The following is a 25,771-nucleotide window of genomic DNA, read 5'->3' as shown; positions in this document are numbered from 1 at the left end:
ATACTACTAAGTCAACAACAATTCTCTAGAGCCACTGGTATATTGGAACTCACACAGAGAGTTCCTATCTATATTGCTATATTTTGAATTTATATAAATTTAGAATTTCTCTACAAAAAAAAATAAAAATAGATATTTTATTTGATGACTTATTTTACTCCTGTTATTATAAGCTACTTATACAAGATTTTCTACAAAAGTCCATATACTCATATACGGTTTAATTTAAAGTATTATTATTTTTGTATTAAAAAATTGCAATAAATTTATTTTACATTGTCATTATATATCCTCTTATTTCGAAAACTGTGTAAGATCTTAATGTAAAGGCAAGCATTTGAAATAAATAAAAAATATTTTCCAGTAAAAGGATAAAAGATTCATAAATTTTGTAAATTATTAAAAAATATAGAGATATTTTAGGTCCAGTGGAACTCGCTGGGTAACCGAATAAAGTAATAAAATATGTACATTTGCAATCTTATCATATCACTCAATTACTAAATAGGGTACTCGAGGTAATAAAAACCTCTATTATATTAAGGCGATATTAATATTCAAGACATTGCATAAATAATATTTACTCTTCAAAAAGTATACGAAATTTTGAATTTAACTATTTGTTGCTAATATAAATTGTTTTAATGAAGCTACTGCAGCACTAGATGGCGTTTTTAATCTTCACCCGTATTACCGCGTGAACTTTTTTTCAAATATCTCAGAGACATGTTGTTCAAAATGCGTGTTTTGCACATATTGTAGCTAAGATGTAATATTATAAGTATTTTTGGAAAAATATTTATTCTATTTCGGTAAAAATATCTATTTTTTAAAAATCTTTTATACAATACTCAAATTATAATAAAATAATGAAATTTATTAACAAATTTTGTAATAAAAATGGCAACAATTTTTTTACGGTTTTTTATTTATTTAATATTTTTATTTAATATAATAACTATACACCATTTTTTTATTGTTGTATTATAACATAACAATTTACATATATATAAATAAAAAGTATATATCTAACTATAACAAGATATATATAAGTATAACAAATATAATTATAAACTGTTTAAAATATAATATATATAAATCCAAATTCTTAAAAGTAGTTTATTTATATTATCTTAGATAAATAAAATGACACTGTAGTGGTGCTATATTAAATATTATATAAATGAATTTTACATAGTCTTAATTATAAATAAATTATAGAATATACTATACATTTGGTATTGAAACAAACAAATATACATTACAAATCGGTATACGCTGATTTGACAAGATAGCTTGGTAGTCAGCTATTTTGAAAAATTTTTTCATAACGCTTTAGCCGATATAGTTCACTCTGTCGAGGTTTAGAATTAATTAGGCTCAATCAACATTAATTTTTATAAATTTCAACTTTAAACACATATATCTCGAAAATTAAGCTATGTTGATATATAACGTAGTGAAATAAATTTTCCAAAATAGAAGACTTTATTAAATACCTATATCAAATGGGAAATGCCCGCGAAATTGGAATCGTGCGTATACTCTATTAAAACTACACCTTCTCCATGCTTAATAATATAAAGTTAGTCTATTTCTCTTTTTTTAATCGTTTTAATAAATTTTAATTAAATTATTAAATTTTAGTACGTACAATTAAAAATAATTAACTAGGGCTTATTCATAGTTATACGTAAATAATCAAATTAATTATATATAATAAAAATAATATTGTTACCATACATTATCAAATAAATTCTAATTAGTTATTATTTATTCTTAAAATTTTCTCGAAAAGTAATTTATTTTATTTTTTCAATTTAATGAGTAGTTATCCAAAAAAATTACTAGAATCTGCCAATCTTATGTGTTCAGGAAATTTACTTAGAAATGGAGGTGGTGGCGTTCCGATAAACATTCTAAAATATATGACAAATGTTTAAAAATTGTTATTATATATTATGCTTTATTATTATTATATGTACTTATTGTAATTATTTGGAAATTTGTTGTATTGCTTATTAATCCTGAAAATTTTATTATATCAGTATTTAAAAATTATAAGAATAAAATGACTATTACCTTGGCTTTTGAGCAATAAAATTCGTGGATGCAAATGAGCTAATAATATGAAAAAAGTAATTAAAATAATAAAAAAAATTAAATAAAATAATTAAATAATAAAATAAATATATAATTTAATATTAATAAAAATTAAATAAAAATTAAAAAAATTTTATAAGGCCTTTTTATTGTTTATAGATATATAATTAAATTTGACCGAAGTAATCTATTAATGATTTATTACCTTAGGTAGTGTTCTATTTTTACCCATAAGTCGTATAATTAACACTAAATAAATTATTTGAAAAAAGATCTTTATAAACTTAATACCTTGCATTTTTCACTGGAAATCTTATAGTTTTAGCTCTTTGGGCTAAGTTATTTTTAAATTTTTGTGGTGCTTTTTTTTGAGAATTCATAGGACCAATTTTTTTACCACCATTGGTAGTTGTCTGCTTTGCCATTTTTTTCGGTTTCCTATAAAAATACGAGTAGATTTAAAAATAATATTTTACTTACTTTTTATTATTAAAATAATTTGAATGAAATTAAACTCGCCTGGGTAACATTTTCATCATATAAATACGTATGTCTGGTCTGTTGGGTTTTTTGAAGTTGCGACCATTTTTCGTTCGAGCTGTAGCAGCAGCTGCAGTTTCCGTTTCAGCTTGTGCTACTGGAACACTTCCACCACCTACTGCTCCAAGTTGTACACCAGGCTGTCCAGATACAGGTGATCCTGAAGAAATAACTGATGGTGAGAGTGATCCATTAAACATAGCCGCTAAATTTATAGGCAAAAAAGCTGGCAATGAAACTGATAATTGTGTCCCTGGTGGCGGAATAGGTGGTGAAGGTGTTGCAATAGGCTCTGGTACTGGCTCTGGTTCAGGTTCTGGTTCAGGTTCTGGTTCAGGTTCTGGTTCAGGTTCTGGTTCTGGTTCCGGTTCTGGTTCCGGTTCAGGCTCTACAGGCTTTGGTGTTGGTTTCGGTTTTGGTTTTGGTTTGGGCTTGGGTTTTGGTTTCGGTTTCGCTGTTGGTTTAGGTTTTGGTTTTGGTTTTGGTGTTGGTTTCGGTTCTGGTTCTGGCTCTGGTTCTGGTGTAGGTTTCGCTTCTTCTTCCACTTCCTTCCAAGCTTCTAGAAACTCTTCTAATTCTTCAACACTCAAATGGCCTACACCAAAACCACTTGCCCAAACACTATCTTCGGGGAAAATTGAACGCTGAGATCTGTCAGCAGAGTTTATTGGTAATCCATAAATTGCAGGCATATGCAGCACTATTGGGTTTACTATATCATTTTGTTTTGAATTTTCCGGTGAAGCCACTTCTTGATTTTCTACTAACTGTGTCTCAATGCTATTCACAATTAAGCACATTAACAGAAACAAAATCTAAAAACACATTTATTAAACAAATAAAAACTTTATGTAAAAATATTTTTTACACACTGCAAAATTAAGCTGCATTTTTTAGCAGAAGATTATGCACCACTTAATCCTTTTTATCCTTTTAATCCTTTTGTCACTCAATTCATTTGATATTCGAGATTCCTGCTGCCGTTGTAGTTGCAATTTAAATAGCTACTGTATCAGTTATTGACTTTGGTTATGTTTTTATAATGTTGACTGTCGTTTATAATATTAAAGACGTTAAGTCTACCTGATATGGTTATTCTGCGATAATCAATGCTATTCAATGTAATCAATCATTTTTCTTGCAGATATTTTCAAGGAAATAATAAAGATCACATTTTTAAAATAATATTGAGTTTCAAATGAACAAAAAATGTTGTATTATTTAATGTTGGCTGTCTTCGAGGCTGTCTTTCTTGTTTTCCACACTTTTTAAAACATAAGCTTTTTGCTGCAAGTTCAGTGACAATAATTAAGTATAAGTATCTACACCAGAGTAACTCTCATTTTAATCTTACTTACTAAACGTATTAAAAATGTTACTCAAAACTAGTTTCAAGTTTCTTATTAACCTATTAACCAGCTTCCGAATGTCTTTTGAATGATCATTTTTCTTATAATTAATTACATTTTTTCAAAACTATGTTTAAATCCTCGTAATGTGTAGAATTAAAGAGGTTTTTTCGAACAGTAGTGAACTACAACAACAGAAATTTTATTTTTTTTATGTTATTTTAATTAATTGAATTTTTGGCTGACCATACAGCTGTTTCGAGTATTGCCAAGTAACCATCATCAGTGGTCTTGGAAATAATTTTGTATTTAATTATTCGTAAATAATTATTTTTTGAGACTGCAAGTACCAGGAATCGAACGTGGGTCCTGCCAAATGTGAAGCTCAGAGTCAGCGCACCTTAACCAACTGATCAAGTACTTTTTTTTATATTCGCATATATTTCTGGAGTTTTGTTACTTTTGCTATGAAAGTTTTTTATTAACAATTTTACTTGCTGTGTTTATATTAGAACGAAATCATAAACCAGCTGTAGAATAATTGAATTTTGAATTTTTTTTTAAAAATAATTTAATTGTTTGTTCATTTCAATAATATTTTCATCTATGTACATCTTTTCGATTCTACTTCTACCAAAATTGACTATAATTCCCCCATTTCCAATTTCCACAGAAAATTCAATGCCGTGTTTCTAGCTAGAGATATATGGCTGTCAGGAGGTCCCTTTTTAGAGGGGAAGAAAGTCTAACTGACGGAGGAAAAGCAAGTAGTGACGTAAACAATGGAGCTTTCTCAAAACGGATCCAGTAGTGATGTAGGTAGCGGAATTTTCTCAGAGGAACTGAACAAATCTTCGTACTATAGGCTTCAAGAACAAGCTATCTTCAAACAAGATAGCTTGTTTAGAAGTGTGTAATATATTTAACAGAAAAATATATAGGTACATACTATCAAACAGTCAAGTTGCTTTAAAGTCTTTGAGTTCAGCCCAATTCACATCTATGACGGTTTTTGATTGCTACACATCTCTAAACGAGATGTCGACGTAGCTCAACATTTCTTTAATCTGGGTATCCAGTCATAGAAATATTTTTAGCAATTGTAAAGCAGATGAGTGGTGCTTCAGGACTTCACCCGGAGCACCTAAACAATCTGGCTAAACAATTCTTTTTGTGCTGAACGTTTTAATAAAAGATAGAAAGACTCAAACGTTTTAATAAAAGATGGAAAGACTCAACGATATATAGGCAACTGTATGGACTTTGGCTACGTTCCTTTAAAAATAAATCCAATTCTCTTATTAAGATGTCCCATAGAGATTCAGTTTTATGATAAGTTTACTTACAGATCATTGTAGATTAGGTAACCATGCTAGAAAATTGAATCTTCCTTTCCATTATACCTGTTGCTGCTGTGGGAAAGAAGATGAAAGAGCCTCTGATCTACATTGGCTTTGCCTAGCTTATGCACGACGGTAACTTAACACTTCAGTTCTTCTCTGATCTTGATCAACCGCAAGACCTCCCACTAAACAGCATTCTAAGCTTCGTCAAAGATTCCAGGTGGTTTTAAACCCTAAGTTTCTTTATTATACGGTAATATAATGGGCCAATGGGTTGATCTCTTTAGGATCGCCGGTAAAATCTAACCTAATCTAGTAATATTTTAAATTAGACAATACATTTTAATGAAAACTTAATACAAATTTAAATTAATCTCTATAGAATTTTATGATAATTTAATTATCCCTAGTAAAATTTTTTCAATAAATACGTTTTGGCACGGACGTAGCCAGAAGCAAAATAAAAGAATACGGGAGATAGTTGATATCAGTCATGTCAGAACATGACTAAAATAATTATTTTTTTTTTAGTATGAGTTCTTTAGTTCCATTCAATAGCTTTCACTATTTTTCGGATGTCAATTCGATGTATGTATTTAAGAATTAATTTTTTTTATTAGTATAATATATAATTTATTGATAATTATATCTCTGGTAAAGACCACAACAAATATAAATTAACTGAAAGAAAATTTAAACCACTTATATGTGTAAATATTTTATTATTCATAATATTCATTCATTAAATTATTTACTGAGTTCATTAAACATAAATAATCAATTAAGAAAACTTCCACTCTAAATCATCACAACTATGAAAGAGTAAAAGTACTTAATGACATTAACACTTGTATCTAACATAACATAAGCAAGTCAAATGGAGATAGATAATTAAGTAAATGTTACATTAAATAAACTTGAAGTCAATGGTTAAGGCAAAATTTACTAAATCATTTTGAAAATATTATATAATTTGTAACAAGCACATTCCATTCATGAAGACTATGTAACCAATCGTCGATAGTTCATGTTCAACATCAGTTCCAATCAAAGTGGACACAAAAGAGGAAACCTGAAATGCGGTAGTTCTATAAAAGGAAGCAATAATTGGTCAACAAAAACTTGGTAAGTGTTATAAACCGTAAAGCGTACATTTGATACGCACTTGCGTTACAGTTTCAAACCGGTAGATAGCTTTGAAGATTATTGTTATGATTATCACGTTTATTGTGGTGGAATCTACAAGGTTTTGCAAATAGTTTCCTACAATTTTCGAAGCGTCTTTTAAAAGACAATTATGAACTAAAAAAGTGGTTCCTCCATGTTATGGTTTCTTATTGTGCAATGTCGTTGTGAGGAGGTTGTGGATCAACTAAAAATTTAAGACAGCGAAATTTTTTATTAATTGTCAACAATACAATATGGAACACAACTTTCCTTGTATAAAAATGCTGCAACAAATGTCACTGTAATTTATACTTCTAGTCAAACGAACTAAGATTCAATAAATGAACTGCATTTTAATTGAACTATTAACATTCTCTCACAAACTTCACTGTCTTTTTATATATAATTTTGAAAAAGTATTAAATAATTAGTAATAATCGTAATTATTTTTTAACCGTATTTAAAAGTTAATAAATCGTATAAAAATCACACCTTATGATCAGACGTCAAGCTCGTGCATAAAGTATTTCAAAAAAAAAATTCTGTTTAATTTTAAAGAAAAAATTTATTAATGTTATTAGAGTTTAGAATTAAAAAGATGTTTATTGTCACAATTCGTTTTATTATATATTTATTTTATTTTTAAAATTCAATTAGTTTTACCGAAAATGCTACGTTTTCTTATAACGACAAATAAGCTATTTTTTTTAAATTTAGAGGATTTCGAATAGCAAAGAAAGAAAGGACAAACACAAAAATTTAGTTCACATATTGAAATTTGACTAACTACAACCCTCCAAATATTTATTTTATTGTTATTTCTAGAGTTGTAACGGATGTATAATATTTATCTGCATCTGCAAGTGATGATCATTGCCATGAAAACGGATATTCTTATCATAATTCCCTTTATTACATTAACTCCATTATCCTCATCTGCGTCTTAATTATTTGTTCAGAAACTTCATTACAATTGTATATGTTTCCGTTTGCTTTCGGAACTATCGAAAGATAACCCTGTATAGAGGCTTGAGTGCCCAAATATGAATATGAGTAATTTTTTCTTTCAAAGTAGCAAAAAAATACTCGCACTTACAAAAGATAACTTGTGAAGCAACAACAATGCTCTTAAAATTTTCAGAGTTAGGTTTTTCTCGTAAAAAATTTTAAGTCTGAAGTTTCAGTGCAGCCAAATTCAAAAATCAGTCTATTGTGAATGTTCACTGGAAATATGTTGTAAAATTTCAATCATTCTTTAAAATCATATGAGTATTTAATTTACTAATAAATAAAAATAATACATAAAAAAATAAATTAATTTAAATTTATTGGAAAAAAATGCTCATAATATTCATTTTGTTTTCTTCTATTTAAATTAATTAATTTTAAGCGTTTTAAATTTTTATATTTCATATTATACACAAAACAAAACAAAAAACATATGTATGTCAAAAATAAGCATTTAACACATTTTAAGTGATGCCAATTTGTTTCAACCATACTTGATGCTTTTTTTTTACAACTCTGAAAGAAAAAATTACGGCGTTAGTAAAAATTTAATTACAGAGAGTCATATGACCAATGGTTGCGATAATTTTACATTCTTTTTGATCATGACCATAATTATCAATTTTATACTTTTATTATTATTTGTTTCTAAATTTAAAAAATATTCATTTTTAAGTGTATATGAGTATATATCCATAAAAAAAATACACATGATGAGTCACACGAACTCTCACCACCATAACAAAATTTAAGTTACATTCTAAGTTACATTAATCCAAATTTGATATGAGTATGACTCTCTGTAAATATTTAGATATAGATATATAAAAACATTCCTAGAAATATTTATTTTTCTAATAAAGAAGTCTAGAAAATAAAATTCTTTCTTTTTATGCAAATAATCGGGTTTATCGAAACACTTCGCAATCATATTCATGGCATTTACTTATTCAGTATGTATAAGAACTTAATATGAATGGATATAAGAAATTGATAATCGAATATATGTATAAATAAATAGAACGAAACAGTTTGTATTAAAATCAAAAACAAATTATAAACACTAAAGCAAAATCACCTTAATGGATTTATTTTCTAACCAAATAAGAACTACATATTCTTGCATACATATATACATATAAATTAGTATACAAAATACAATTCTTAGCTGGTTTATCATAAGGTTATTGAACATTGATGAGCACTGAATATTACTCTAGTCTATTTACCTTTATTTAATAACAGGATTTCATAAAGCCACCAATTAGTAGCAAGGATCGAAACCTTTTCATGCTTCTTACCTATTGGGAAAAATTCGCTGAAAAATTTGCTGAAAAATTTGCATCTCATATATAAAAAGTCGGTAGAACTTTCTAATAATATATTTGCGGTTCACACAAGTTAATTGCGTATATCTGGCTTTATTGATTGGTTTCTTGAACTTCAATAATTTTTTTTTTGACCAATATTGTAAGCAGAATAATTCAAATTTTAAAATAAATTTCTAACACTAGCCTTAATTAGACATATTTAATTTAACATTAATTATTTCGAACTCATTTTTATTCATTAGGTGATTAATATTAAGTTAAAATAAAAAAATAATACTTTTGTCTACTAATAACAATAATATTATTTTATTTCTAGAAATACTTTACTTACCTACATCCCTTTTTATTTAATGGTATTAAGTTTTTATAGATAAAATTCAATTACATAAAGAGGAATACCTTCACCTAAAATTTTGTAGTCGTAAGCAATATTATATTTCTTCCTAGCTTCATTCCAACTTGACTTCGATTTGTACTACAATCTGTTATGCTCCGCCTTCTTTACTCAAACACCAAAAAGGCAAAGTACATTACGTATGGGAAAAAGTAATTCATAAACCGAACCATAAAAACTTCCATAAAACGTATTGGAGGTCGAAAAAGAGAACTGTTGTACCGCATACGTTTATTGATTAAATAGAAAAAATCATAATCTCTACACGTATCTGTTATGACAGAATTGATGACTTGGTCAGTTAACAATGTTAAACAATTCGTGAAGATTTAGATAATCAAAATTTTTTCTTTAATATATAAATTATTTTTAACATTTCAACAAATAAATTTTAATTAATTAATTATAATTAATCATATAATTTTAACTAGTTTATTTTTATTTAATATGTATTGCGGTATATTAACTTACACAAGAAACAGACCAAGATATGTCTCTCGTTAATGTATCAGAGCCAGAGAATCTCGCAGCACGTTATATGCAGTCTTACCCTTTTCCATTTTCCATTACAGTTTTGTAAATGGGTAGTATAATTCATAAGGCCCTGCCGGAAATGTTGTAAAGAATTTTAGGTTTTTTATATTCCTAAAATCCTTAGATCATTTTAAATCAAACGTTCCTTTAAACAATTTTGGGTAAAAATTGGTGGACTGCTCCAGTGCATTATTAATTGTATCCCATCTCCTTTCGAATTGAAGGAGAAGAAATTATAGTTTTCTAAGCCATAAACTAGATCAGGGCCTTCAAGCAGCTAGACTGTTTTTTTAACGTTGCCTGAACGTTTTTTGATTTTAAATATTCTTTAAGTTTTGTTACATTTACTTAATTTTAATACTTAAATAATTGTATGAGCAATTTATTTTTAAACTTATGACGCCAAAACACAAGTTGGTCCTTTCCTATCTTCATGAAATTGCAATAATACCAACTCATAGGTAACAATTGTTCCAGCGACCTAAAATTTACACATCTCCTATTTTTAAATATACTTATATTAAAATTCCACACTTACCGTTAAAAGTAATTTTCGTGTTATATTAAAGAATTTTAATCCAGTCAATGATATTAGGTCCGTACTGAGTTCCCTGTAAAAACGTTTTACCTCCGTATTGTATTCTTTCATGGATAAACATTTAATTAGTTTCAAAGGTTCAAGAGACCGATCATTTACTTCTGCTAGATAAAGCGATACTGCCAACGTGCGTGCCAGTAAAAATGATAGAGAAAAATAAAAATATACTGCATGAGCCACCGATGGCATTGTGCTGGAACAATTTATAAGGAAATAAAAAAGATTAGTAGTAAAATTAACGTAGTGTTCAGTAAATTTTCTATTGCATCTATGTCATGTTATTAAATCCGAAAAGTTATTATAGTCTTACTTCATGCTTTTCAATAGTTGTAGGCATACAGAATATAAATTATTCGCAAAGGATATCATTGTAATCCCGGAAATTGCATCATCGACGTCTTCTACCAAATCACAAATTGAACGATATTGTTCCCGTGAAGTAGTCCAGAAGGATTCCGATGGGTACTTAAAAAATATAATTCATATGTATACAAAGGAAAAGTTTAGTGCAGAAATTTTCAGAATATGTACAATTAAAAATCAAAATACTTAAAACTATTTTATTTTTGTATTATTTGTAAAAATTAATATTTACTTATTAATAAAAAAAAACTATATAAAATTTTACTACATAGTTTAGTCTTGTATATAATAAGTTTACTCTAACACAATTGCAATAATTTAAATAAATGAATTTTTTGCCATATTTATATATCATATTAGAATTGACTAAGAGTAGAAAGAAACACTCATCTGAATATCTTCACATAAGGAACTCGAAAGTTCTTTAGAACCCTAGTTCTTTTGTTATCTATTCATCAGAGTGCATCTCGCTTATTTACTTAATTGGACACAAAAACCATTGCGGGACTGTGCCTCTGCTGCTTGCGTGTAGTTTCTAAATGTGTGCGCTAAATGAGATAAGTCATCAAGTAGACTGATTAGAAAATTGAGTCATCCCCCAATTATTATTCCAACTACTACTTCAAAAACATTTTTCTCTACAGTTGTGCCTTCCATTCTCATGATATAACTAAAGTAGCGAAGGTATTGCATACTAATTCATTGAACAATATCAATATCTTGATAAAGCAACTACACCTTGTCTCCAATTCTAGTGATACTGCATCATTCTTTGAAAGCGACCATGCTTTTTATAATATTAGGGTGTTGACCATTTTTGACTCATCCTACAGAAGAAAATATAGGATGAGCAGTCTAGACCGTATTTTTTGTCAATGGAATGACAAATTGTCTACAGAGGACTTAGTTATGCTGATTTTCAAGTTAACATTGTTGTTCGTAGTTACGGCGGTACCAAAATGGGTGAAGTACTTCTCAAATATATTTGGTAAAGTAGTGATAAAGAATATAACTCTGCACAATTCTATTTCGTTTTGTAGTTTTCTATATTGTATATATATTCTACATCTACTTATGATATTTACTTTTCAAAAAAGTAATTTAAACCAAATAGTCATGCTTTTTCTTAACAACATTTACCAGCTTTAAATATTTATATACTGTGATAGTCTTGAAATAGATCCAGAACCTTTATTAAGTATTGACTGAATTGAATGAGGTCAAGAATCTTGTACCAAAGACTATTTTGAGCTTTAATAATAATCTTAGTTTGTGTTCAAGTCTTTGTTCAGGAAGGGTACAATAGATGTTATAGATCACAGTGTTGCATATTACCCCTTTCAAATAATTATAAACATATTCATTATATATCGATTAAATTTCTCTATTTTGGGGAATGTATTTAAAATGCTTTATATGTATATCATATTGAATTATAAAACTAAACAAATTTTGACTACTAATCTAACAGGGTGCAAGTTTTATATCGGAATAATATTAAATATGTTTTGTACTTACTTGTTTTTGTGACCGTACCATATGACGTTGCAGCTGTTTAAATAATGATGACAAACCAATCGCTACAATTATCACAAAAATATCCATATAACTCCAGCCAAATGTCATTAATACAATTTCTGCTTTAGCCAGCCATGCTAACCATGTTGAGTAGTCAAATACAATAAATATTTGTGATGAAACTCCTACAAAATATGCCTCAACTGGATCCTTATGCTTGGGATCGGGGCAGTAGTTAGCATAATGTATTGCAGAGATAGTGCTAAGCAAATGTTCAGCTACAAGGTAATTTCTATTATTATTTAATTATAATCGAAATTGAATGTTAAACTATACTTAATGACAAGACAACCAGAACGAACAGTAGTATTTTAACTGTACTTGCTAATTCTTCACGCTCCTGCCAATTCGCGAATTTCGGCAAACCACCTTCCACACGCTCCCATTTTCGCATCAAACCCGGCCATTTTACTGCCAAACGCATAAACTCTACACTAGCGCACAATATGGTAATATGAAAGATAAGCGGTTCTATTTGAATAACCGGTGATTTACATATTAGAAATTAGTTTAGGGTAAAGTTCAAAGATTATAAAAATATTTTACCAATGTTCCTCGCATCCACATTAGATTTAACAATCATATTTATAGTAAAACATGTGTCCACTAGAGTTGTTAATATGTAAATCAAGCACATCCATGTCCGGAAACTTTTCCAACTAAACGAAAGTCCTTTGGCGGTTTTGTGATTAATCCCACGTACTGGCATCAAACAGAAACACTGAGCGATGATAAGCGCTGCAAAGTGATTTGTATTCAAATTTTAAGTACTAAATTCTACAACTAATAGGATTTACAAAATTTAAAATATAATCTATAAAAATAGAAAATACTATTAACAGTAATTATAATATTAAACTTAAAACGAATTTAAATTAATGCTATTAACGACAATTTTATTTAAAAGGGAATTTACCTTTTGGAAACACAATAGTTAATTTTTTTTAAATCTAATCCTCTTATGGATTATATTGTCTTATGGATATTATGTATCTATCATAATAGTTAATTCTATTTTAATTACTATATAAGAGTGCAGCTTTTATGTAAATAAAATAAAATTAAATTAAAGTGCATAGCACAACTGCAACAAATTACACTTCATTTTTCCATCAGCTCTCGCTTAAGGATATTATCAAAGGAAAATATTTATAATTTCTTCAAGAAAATTTCTGAATTTTTTTAAAATTTCAGTTTGTAAAATATTGGAAAAATATTTCTACTTCAAGCAAATTCTTTTTGCACAAAGCAACCATACTCAGAATCATACATCAATATCTGTTTCAGAGCAAAATACTCAAGTATCAAAAATAACTCAAGTATCGGTTATCAGCTCGAGGCAATAAAAACTGTTGAAGTATTTAATGAAAAATATCTTCTTTACCTGAAAACTTTTGCAAAAATTGTATCTGGGAAAGGACTAATACATACAAAATACATTAATTTGAATAGCAAAGGAAATTCTTTCAATATTTAATAATTTAAAACCAATAAATTATTTGTTTTTACTTAATTTTTCTAAGTACTAAAATATGCAATATTTATATTTAGCATGGTAAAATTCAAACTTTAGCAACCATGGTTTTTTGACTTATAAATAGTTTAAAGAATATTATTTATCTAATAAGTATCTATTACGAAAATAGAAGCATTGTCCTGTGCACTGCATGTTATTCTGGTATATCAATAACTCCAATAATATTCCAATAATATAATATTGGGAAGGGTTCGAACAGTAATGAAGTAACAACAACAAAAATTTGATTAATGTATTGAAATTTGGCTAACCATTAAACGCGCTTTCGAGTATTGCCAAGTACTCCTCAACAGTGATTTAAGAAAATATTTGAATTAGTTAATTAGTTTATAGTCCGTATATAATTTGTTTGGACCACAAGTGCCAGGCTTAGAACTCGTGCCTGTCAAATTAGAAACGATAGCTAATAATGTATTTGTCATAAGTAGCCAGGGCTGCATAAACTTTTAAGGCTCAAGTTCCAGGTTTTTTTGTCACTCTTTATTTAATTATTGATACTAATCAAAACACTTGCCGTGCTTTAAATAAGAACGAACTTCTAAACTACAGCTTTCTTTTGAAACACAAGTTCAACGAATTGAAAGTTTTTTTTGTAGTTGCCTATTTTTTTATTTCAAGACTATTTTTTTGTAGAGACATCTAATATTCATATCTTTACTTACTATATGTAAAGCGCCTTTTTTGGTTGCAATTTTACAAAGAAGCTATGGAAATGTTACTCTACAAGTTCGGTAAACGGAATAAGAATAATTGATTTACTCGAAATTTTTGTTGTTGTTTCTTCTTTGCTCTTCAAACACTTTTAGTTTCTTTTCGTGGTAAAACATGACTCATACGATAAAAAAAAAAATTACGTTAAAAATTAAAATTATAGGAAATATGAAAAAAATTTTGTTCAGCTTTCCTATTAGCTTTAGTGAAATTGTAGTTCAAATTTTTTGTTGTTGTTTCTCCATTACTGTTCGAATCCCACTAGCTTTTTTTCGTCATATGAGGTGTCATATTCGATAAAAATAATCAATGTTATACAATATGTTTGTTGAAAAAAAACTCGAAGTTGTGATTTTGGTTTCAATAATAGAAAAAAGTCACAAGAACAGAAGTCTGATGAGTGTAGTGCTTGGTCAATCACCTTTCTGGAGCTTTTGACAAAACTTTGTTGTTATTTATACGTGATTTTTAATTACCAATATAAATTTTGGACACTTATTACACAGAATGTATATATAAAGTAGACATCTGCTATGTCCGATAAAAATTATTTTAAAGTGACAAAAGCAATAGTGCAGAATTAGTCATTTTTATTTTATTTACTTTACTTTGAGCAGTTTTTGAGTACAAATTGCATATCATGGAAATGTTTTCAATTTTATTGAAATTAGTAAAATCTATAGCTTACCTGGTGTCACAGCTTCATGAAAACTGCCGTTATGAATGAAATCAGAGCGAGTGCCACGTCTAAAGCCACCTAAAAACATTGAAATTAAAGTTCGGCAAAATAAAATTCAGAATAAAAAATATATGAAACTTGTATAATTTAAAATGACTTTAAAATAATAAAGATTAAGTAAAATGATGCTAAAAATTATAAAAATATAATAAAATAATTTAATATATAATAAGAAGAAGAGATTTTATATTTTAGATCAAAATTCAATCCAATACTTCTATAACAAACGTATACCTTTCTTGTGAAGTGATTTATCTTAAATATTAAAATAGATATTTCCTTTGATTAAACTACTTCTGAAGTATCATTTTTAAACGGCTTACGAGTCATCCCCTTTGACGACAGAGTACACGTTCACATTGCTTTTATATTTTCATTGCCATCTCCCTAAGCTTTCCATTCGATTATTTCCATTATATGAGAGTTTCTTTATAACTCATCAAATTATCAGTAAGTAGTTAATCTCCATGGAGTAGAGTTACTAAAGCACTGTATAAGCGATTATATAAAACGTTTTTAAAACAGAAAACATTGCTTTATTAATACTCAAATATGGTCTTCTTTTATTGTTTTGAAATTACTACGCTTCATCTTAATGAGTAGTAATATGATTATCACGAAAGCTTATTAAGTTTGTTTAAAGAAACGTTATTTAGGAATAATCATTATATGAGGTATGTAAGTCTCGGGATGTTTAAGCAATGTCCGTTTTAAAGAATTTAGTGGAACGCCATTTACGAAAAATCATATAGGATTGTATGAGGAAGATAAGTCTCTAGACGTTTTAAGTAATATCCTATGAAATGAATTTACTGAAAAAGTCTATAATATAGTTTGTGAACGAGCATTTTTCAAAATAGTTTATTTATTTTGTATCGATCCTACAAAATCCAGGTTCAATCTTATTTCTTCAAGCTTATGCTCCGCTTAAATAATTAGTTTTACTAGCATGAATGAATTGAACTTAAATGACAGGTATGGGATCTATCGAATGAATTTTTGTTCTACACTTTAAAGAAAAAGAAATCGACCCACCCTAATACCAAAATTCTTTACGTTTTAATCGGTAACTAGATACAATTATAAGTTTATATTAGTTTTAAAATTTAATTATTTATTTTTAAAAATTAAAAAAATATCAGTAAATAAATTATATTTATTTATAAATAAAACTAAAAAAAAAATATTCATGTACATAAATATGTGTTGCTCTTAAATATTACTCACGTGTTTTAAATTTTTTTTCGGCGTCCTCATAATCCTGCAAGGAGCGTATTAACTTCATATCAAATAAATGCTTTTTCCTTTTTGCAGAGCTATTAATTATGTTCGGATATACATATTATAAATAATGGTTCAAATAAAATATAAATATTATATATTAATAATAATAATAATTAAAATGAAATTTTATTTTTCTTGCCTTCATTTTATTTTACTTTACTGTATTTTATTGATTTATTTTTAAATTTATCTTAAACATTCGATTACTTTCAGAAAATGGTTTTCTTAGGTAAATCAAATTTAAATACTATGGGAGGAAAATTTTTCTTCTTTAAAATGTTCATAAAATGTTTGATGTTAAATTAAAAATTAAAATTGAAGAGAATTCAATATATTAAGGACAGCATACTGACTCATTAATATTCTTTATATATAAATATACAAGAAAAAAATTTGTTTGAATAATATCCCTAGTTTAATTAATTACTTTATAATTGGAAATTTTTTCCAAGCACTTTTATTTTCTTTAATTTAAGATATTTGTAGTTTTAATATATTTCATAACTGAACTTACTTCCTCATTGCATCGTCGTCCTTTCCGCTGATTTTTTTCAATAATAATACCGACAAATTCATACAATTTTTGACTTTTCCCACAAAACCTTTGTTTCGTCGTAATTTGTGCATAATTAAAAGCTACTGAAGTACAATGTGGCACCTTAAAGATTTCCGTAATTACACCAACGGTTGTCTAAGATATTTTTTCTTATTTTAAATTATGCAAATTTTACTTAAGCAGACGATAAGCACAAAATTCACTAAAGTGTGATTAACTGAACGTTTTGCTCAGTACACCATTTTCCTACAGCACCGCAAGACCGGAAACGGAAGTGAACTGTGAATAAACTTGAACTGAAGTGTGAATGAAATAAAAATTTTTAGTTATTTTTTTTTCAATTTTATATTTTCATATTTACCCTTCAAACTTGAAATGTTCGCTCATTATTGTTAATGTCAACATTAATTCTTAAGCTATCAAAACGAATTTATCATAAAAATTTCCACAATGACCACATTTGAACTAACCTCTTTCTTTTGGCAGATTTCGTAGATATTTAAAAAGTGTTTTAGACGATAATGTACTTTTCAGTCTTTATACTCGTATATGGATAATTGCGATTTTGCGTTAATATATTTTAAAAACATATTTTTCGTACTTTAACTTAAATTTAATTTGTTTTTAATTGTTAACAATTTTATTGAAATAAAATGAATGCGCTGACTCTGAGCTTCAAATTTGGCAGATACGTAGTTCGATTCGTAGTACTTGCAGTCTCAATAAATAAATTAAAAATTATTTCCAAGACCACTGATGATGGGTATTTGGCAATACTCGAAACAGTTGTATGGTCACCCGAAAATTCAATTAATTAAAATAATAAAAAATGAATTTTTGTTGTTGTAGTTCACTACTGTTCGAAAAAAATTTCTTTATGAAAAGAACTATGTTAATTATACCTTGTCTTGAAATAAAAAATGTAAATAAAGTTTAAAAACTATAAACTTTATAGAGTTCTTAAACTATAAAGTTTAAATATAGCAAAACTATACGTTTTGTAATAATGTATGTATGTTGATACTTTTTCCAAGTCAGCGCAGCTGGGTACTTTACTCTTTGATAGCTGGGGGTACTACAGGGTCCCACCCGTCTCATTGACTAATTTATGTATTCCTCATAAGTTTCTTGATTATTCAGTGATTGATCTAAGATCTGCGTACCTCCCCGTGCGGAGAATGATTACTCTAAGATTAGATAGTGCTAAGTAGGATAGCCTCTCAGTTTTCGCATATAACGTCAGGGCTATGCACCTTATGTAATAGTAAAGTAATAAAATTTTTAATGCTGCAGTTCACTACTATTTGAGAAAAGCTATCTATTAAAATAGTAGTTTCTATAAAGAAAATTGTTTTTGTTGTCAAACCTGACTTTATAAATCAAATTTGATTTAATTTTAAAATGGTATTGTGAACTTTTATAAAGATCTTAAACTTCTTTCCTTCCTTCATCATAATTGATTTTATAAATGGAATTTGATTTGATTATAAAATAGTATATTAAACTTTGACAATTATCTTGAGGTTCCTTCTAAAAGAAAAGTACGTATTCAAATTTGAAAAGAAAATGTGTCGTAAAACAAATGGATGACAATGAAAATCTCATCCATATTGTTATGAAAAATAGCCTACGCACAAATTGGAGATGCGTAGAAACTTCCAATTGAATAATTCGATAAGCACGAGGCAATACATAAAATCCATATGAAGTTGACAGGTCCAATATATAATATGCCATCAGGTACATACATGTTAGTACTACTAAACATAAAATGAGATCGTAAATCGTTGGTTATTAGTACGATGTAAATAACCGATCACTTCTATGAACAAAAAACAGCGTTTAAAACGTTCTGCATTCTGATGAATGATACTGCAAGTTTTAATAAAGTAAGGATTATGCATAAAAACTCCAATTACAGATGCAGGCTACTACGTATATGAAAATATATCAAATTAGCTAAACCCGTAAGTAGGTAAGGGAGCGCCACATATGAAGAATACTGACTTTATAAAGACTGATAAACAAAGAAGGATTATCGTGTTGAAATAATGAACATATATTCTTATCTTATTATTATGATGATAAAAATGGTCGAAAATTTTTTTTCAAAAAGTGTAAACAAATACAAAAGTTTGTACCTTTCTACCGTCGACATATTGTAAAAGCCTAAGGGCCTAATATAAAATCTATTATGAAAAATTTATTCGATCAAATGCTGTAACCACATATAAATTGACCTAATCATTTTGTTAGAAAAATTTTAGATCATGTGGTAAAAAAGATATAAAAACCAACATGTGATATGATTGAACCCACATGATACGTCAAGTAAGAATATTTTAACCTGAGATGAAGTTAAAATATGTTTAAATCAACCAAATTATTTTTCTGAGTGTAGGCATCACCACTCCATATGCAGGTTAATTATAGTTAAATCAATCAAATAATTTTTCTTGGTGTAGGAGTCACCACTCCATATGCGTCCTTTACTATGCCCATATATATTTTGACTATATGTATAGTTTCTGTTTGATAGTTTACTTATTATCTTATTATCTTTTATTATTTTTGATTTCTTATTATCTTTTTAAATACAAAAAACATTTAAATAATGATGAAGGAAAAAAAAATTATGTGTTGTGTAGAGAAGCGTTCTAGTCCCAAAACTGGTTAGCAAAATTCGTTCCAAGAATTTTAATATTAAAAATGCAATTCGTTTCGGAGGTTAAGTTGAACATACTAAACTACACAATAAAGACTTTGATTAGTGCAAACTGCGAAATAACAAGTAGTTATATCGCTGAGTGATCCAACTTTTTAATTTTTATCGTACACGATCAAGTTAAATGATTTTGTTTAATTTCTGAAACAAATATATGGGTTCCATAACAGTCTGGATGGAATCTCTCAGGTCTTTGATTTGCTTTCTAACTATCAAAATAACCATCCAATTTATAACTTAATTATATGTAAAAATATGGGTTGTCTGCAACAATGTTAAATACAAGAGATATTGGAGTAAGAAAAATTAAAATAGCTTAAAGCCGATATACCATAACAATACCATAACTAATTCTAAAGTCAACTGACAACCACTAGACAACTTGTTCACTCAAATAAAAAATTAATAAAGATTAATAAATTGAAACTTTTTTTTATCCGCCAAGTTAATTTGAAACCTCATACAAATTTCTTAATTTGCTAAAAGGTTCTACACATTTCAAATTCTCTCCAGATTTAACAACTTAGGACTATCAATTGTTCTATCTCTATAAAGTTTTATAGGTTATGGTGCACTTCAAATAAAGACTTCAATAATGACTTTAAACAGTTTTTTGACAAAAAACTTAAAAATGTTGGAGTGGAATAATAATATCAGTCTAGTGCAGTGGTTTCCAACCGGTGGTCCGCGAGATGGTTAAAAATGGTCCGTAAATCAAATTTAACAGATATGGACACATAGGTTATAGTTTGTTCACTGAGACCTCACTTGTTAGAAAATAAGCACAAATAATTTCCAAGAATTATATACCTATTTTATAGTCTATATAATGTACGTATGCTATGCAGAGATGCGTATTAAAATAATCCTACAGTTTATTACGCTTAAAGTTTGTTGTCCCTACTAATAACAAAAATATCGTAGTGGTCTTTGGTCAAAAAAGGGTTGGAAACCACTGGTCTCGTATGTTAAGGCACATATTAAAAAGAAATGATTCTGTGAAGAACTCCTCAATAAAAGAGCGTCTATTTGGTTAGGATTAGTTCTAATAGGATATAATAAAATATATCAGCGCTCTGTTTTACTGGTAATCGTTTTCTGCTATATTAATATTTAACTCTTTTCGATACTAAAGAATAGTTTCTTTAACATAGAAAATTATTTAAATAGGTATTATAACATTATTTTATTGAAATTATATTTTTGTTTAATATAATTTTTTATATTATATAACATTTATTTTTATTTATATATTTAATAAATTTTTATGTATGAGTTCGATTTTTAACACAACTCAACAGTGTTGTGTCTTCATGAAATTGTATTAATACCAATTCATATGTAACAATAGTACCAGCAACCTAAAAAAATTATATGAATATAAGAACATAAAAATTCAATTTGGATTAAATATATTATATAGTACATAGAACACACATTTTGTAAAATGCAAAGTAAAAATTCTGAATATCAACGACTTCGGTTGTTGTGGGAAATAAAATTGCATTGAAATGCAAAGATTTTTACAAATGCATATTTTAGCTCTTGGCTACACTTACACTTAGTACGAGTTTCCTTGTCAAATGAAAAAATTTCATACCACTCAATGCAATCAGATCCGTGCTTATCTCATCAGCGAAACGTTTCACCTCAGCACACCAAGATTCCTTGGGTACACAGCGCAAAACACGCAATGGCTTTCTGGATTCATCGTGCACACTTGCGGAATAGAGCGACACTGCTAAGGTGCGACCAATTAAAAATATCAGCGAATAATAAAAGTAAATGGAATGTGCAGCAGAAGGCATTGTACTGTAAGGAATAAGAGTTCAAGTCAATACTGCCTTAACAATATATGTTAAAAATTCACAACCCAAATACTCACTTTAAGCTCTTTAATAACTGTACGCAAATAAAATATAAATTGTTGGAAAATGATATCATTGTAATGATGGAGATGGCATTGTCAATGGTTTCACAAAGCAAACACAAATTTCGGTATTGTATACGTCTCTCTGACCAAAATGCTTCTGGCATTTGCTATAATGTGAAAAAAGGCGAAATCATTTTTCCGTTTGTGGCGTATTGAATTCTTGTTATTTTTAAAAATTGTGTATTTTTGGAAAATTACTTGCCATGCCTTTGAAGTTCAACAAATTGTCATTAATTTGCTTGAATTTGGAAGCGAGTCCAATACTTATAACCATCACAAACACATCCATGTAATTCCACGAAAATGTTAAAAGTACATTAATAAATTTACCAAAAAATGCCAACCAATGCGAGTAGGAAAATATGAAAAATATATGATCATTAAAGTAAAGAAAAAAATTTTTTATCGGATCCTTATCCGTAGTAATGGGACAAAAGTTAGAATAGTGTATAACTGATATAGTGCTCAAAAGATGTTCACCTGGAAAAAAATGCAATTATTCATAAAATATAATATTTATTAAAGCAATATAATGAAACCAACCCAAAGATAACGTCATTCCTACAAAGGTCACCATTTTAATTTTTTGTGCCATCCTACGCTTCTCATATTGTGAGTTGTATTCCGGTAGATTGTTTTCGACAATAGACCAATAACACATCAACTTTGGCCACTTTTTTGCCAAACTGATAGTGTTTATTGTCACAATTATAATAGAAATATGAAATATAATTGGTTCTGCAAAGAAAATATTATTATGAATTATTATAAATATGAATAATTAAATAATTAATTAATAATTAAACTAATAAAAGTATGAATAATTATAAGAAATGTTAGATTTAACTGATTTCATGAAAACCACACTATGTTATCCAACAGCTATGAATAAATCAATAAAAATTAAATAAATTAATAAAAGTAAGGATATAAGTATTATTAGATTTAATTGATTTTATTTAAATTTAATTTTAAATGAAAAATTATATAAATTAATAAAAATTAATTAAAAAATTAAAAGTATGAATAATTGTAAGTATTATTAGATTTAATTGATATCATGAAAACCACATTGTGTTATCTGAAACCTATGAATAATTAAATAAATTAACAAAAATTAATTAAATAATTAAAAGTATGAATACTTATAAGAATTGTTAAATTTAATTGATATCATGAAAACCACACTATCTGAAAACTATGAATAATTAAATTAATTAATAAAAATTAATTAAGTTAATAAAAGTATGAATAATTATAAGTATTATTAGATTTAATTTATATCATAAAAACAACGCTATGTTATCCAAAACCTCATGAACCGAAATACTGTTTCAAGACATCATCTTATTTCATAAAAACAAAACTAAAACTTCGTTTACTACTATTTAATTATACTTTATTTACAAATTACAATTCAAAAATCATTTGACATTATGTAAGCCGGAACCTTTCCTTCAACAATAACATAATAATGAAATACTGTAGAACGTTCTACCTAAAGAAGATCCAAAAACCACATCAACACCTAAAGTTACCAGCATATGGTATAAAAGGAACATCGAATAATCGGCAGAGACGTTCTAATAAAGTCACGTTCTAATAAAGGAAAATCCAACTCTCTCATTGAGATGGCCCGTAGAGATATCAGTCTTAAGCTTCGTTTACTTACAGGTCACTGCAGTTTAAGTAACATTGCTAGTAGATTGAATCTCCCTTTCAATCGTGCCTGCCGCAGTTGTGGACAAGGCGATGAAAGTGCCTCTCATCTGCTTTGTTTTTGTACGGCAGAGTATCACCGCCTTACCACTTTCTTTTTGAGGATTTGTGTCAACTGCAAAACCATCCCTTGGATAGCACTATAAGCTTTGCCAAAGGTTCTACGTGGTTCAAAACCTCTAAGTTTTTTACATACGGTAACACAATGGACCTGTAGGCGCAAGTGAATCCCTTGGAATCACCCGTAAAACGTATCTATCTACCTAACAGAGAGATGGAGAGTCCAAAAATAAACATTTTTAATAACGAACTTTTGTTGGTAGATTAGCTTCAAACTTGGTTTATTGGAGAACAAAGCACCTAAACTCACAGCTCCAAAACTAACGCTAAAATCAGTAAAGCGGTGTTTTTATTTTGGTTCTACAAACTTGTTGAATAATATAATGTAGTATATTAAAAACTCTTATATGTAAATAAATGGATTTTTTATATATATTATACACACTACATATTTTCAATGTTCAATCAGAATTAAGGAGTCCGACTTACCTATTGTATTAAAAGTTATGGATCCATGAAGAACTTTATAAAGTACAAAACCCAAATCAATGAAAGTGAGAAGCACATATGCTAAGGAATACCAGTTGCGATAGTTTTTCCAAGAGTATGAGAGTTGCTTTGGACTCGCGGCTGTTACGCCTTTTATTGGCATAAGAGCAAAAAACTGTGACATCAGAATTACTGTCGAAATAAAAGAGTGTGATATAAATATGATATAGTTTAAAAAACAACTTAAAATAGCTGGTTTAGAATATAAATGTTACTATATTTGAAGACTTAATATGTTGCAATTACTTACATATGGCTTTTATACAATGCTAAATACATCCATGGGTCACGAAAGCTGACTTTGAAATAAGTGCGGAAAATACTAAAGGATGAAGAAGCGGCTATATTACCGCACCGTCATCAGTATAATGTTATCAATATGGAATGCGTTTATTCTACAATTCACCTTGAAAACTTTGTAGAGGTTGTGATACTAGTATGCATAATTAAGGCAAGAGTTGCCCAAAGGAAAATATAAAGTCACCTACAAGTATTGGGCAGCTGTCAAATGTCCAGTGAACTGATCTTGAGTGATCTTGGTCATTTTGCCCTAAATCTTGGTCAGCTGTCAAAGTCGCTCACAAGTCTTCATTAACAAGCGTACTTGTCCTAGTTTTTAAATACGCTGGGATGTGTGAATGTTCAAACCCAAGTAACTTATTTAATCAAAAATTCAACATTTTGCTTTATTGATGTTATTTTAGAAAGTTTGGTTGCAGACACATATCGGCAGTACCCTTTCGGCCCACAAAATATCCATACTTTTTCGTTTTAATATCACATTCCATGCGAGAATCCATTACTGAATCCATTCATTCGAAAATGTAATGTTTCGCAGTTCTATTATTCTTACTAATGAGAGTTCGACAGACTATCTAGAAACTATATCCTGCAAATCGTGTTTCTTCCATTAGCTAAAACTGGACAATCACAAAAAAAAAGTGTATTGATTTCTTTTTCAGCTAAGTTTCCACAACAGTACAGTAGAGTATACGGTGCGATTTATTTGCGTTGGTTCGTACACACCAGTGGTTCCCAACCATTTTTTGACATCTTTGATTTTTATGCATCTTTGGTATAATGTATTGTATGAATTGTATAAGTGCATAGGTGCATTATCTGATCTAATTGTATGATAGCTAAATCGAGAACGATATTACATATGTTATGAGTGACTTCCACCTATTATTAACTTGTTGAAGAAAACGTGAGTGGATGTGTCTCTAGGGAAATATAAGTTATCACACATCATTATATCTTTAGATATAACCAGTATTCTAATTTGTAAATCTTCTTCTAATATATATTTTCGTTAGTTATATAGTTTTTTATATATATAATATATTTATATTTTTTATTTTGCAACATTTTCAGAATTATAATATAATTTTTAATACTTCAATCATTTTAATGAAACTTAATTTTGATAACACAAATGATGATGTTAGTTGATGCCTTACCTTTACCCACAGCTTCATGAAAACTGCCATTATATAAAAGATCTTCATTAGTGCATTTTAGTAAAATTTCTGAGAAAATGTGAAAATATTTTGAATTAGAGATTTTGTGACATGAATACTTAAAGCTACAAGCAGCACAAATCTTACTTGGCAATGCGGTTTCTACATAACTTGAACTTTCTAAATAAAT

At 28.2% G+C, this 25,771-nt stretch overlaps 2 protein-coding genes across 2 annotated transcripts in view; one reads left to right on the top strand and one right to left on the bottom strand.

Moving 5' to 3' along the window:
- The window catches only part of LOC119678424 (neuropeptides capa receptor-like), a 217,590-nt gene that overhangs the window by 170,377 nt on the left and 21,442 nt on the right, over positions 1–25,771 (top strand). The gene's annotated exons all lie outside the window — the stretch shown is intronic.
- Positions 10,164–24,236, bottom strand: LOC119673191 (gustatory receptor 5a for trehalose-like; the record flags this gene model as incomplete). The annotated part of the gene is given in 10 exon segments (XM_038084428.1): positions 10,164–10,250; positions 10,308–10,560; positions 10,678–10,832; positions 12,249–12,526; positions 12,585–12,779; positions 12,855–13,046; positions 15,245–15,313; positions 21,992–22,273; positions 22,337–22,531; positions 24,062–24,236. Coding segments are annotated over 10 exon segments (1,881 nt in total), but the record flags the coding sequence as incomplete, so codon positions are not given.

This window comes from Teleopsis dalmanni, chromosome 1 (assembly GCF_002237135.1).
Source record: "Teleopsis dalmanni isolate 2A chromosome 1, ASM223713v2, whole genome shotgun sequence".
NCBI lineage: Eukaryota > Metazoa > Arthropoda > Insecta > Diptera > Diopsidae > Teleopsis > Teleopsis dalmanni.
Note: the sequence above shows the minus strand (reverse complement) of the source record. Positions and strands in the feature narration are given on the sequence as shown.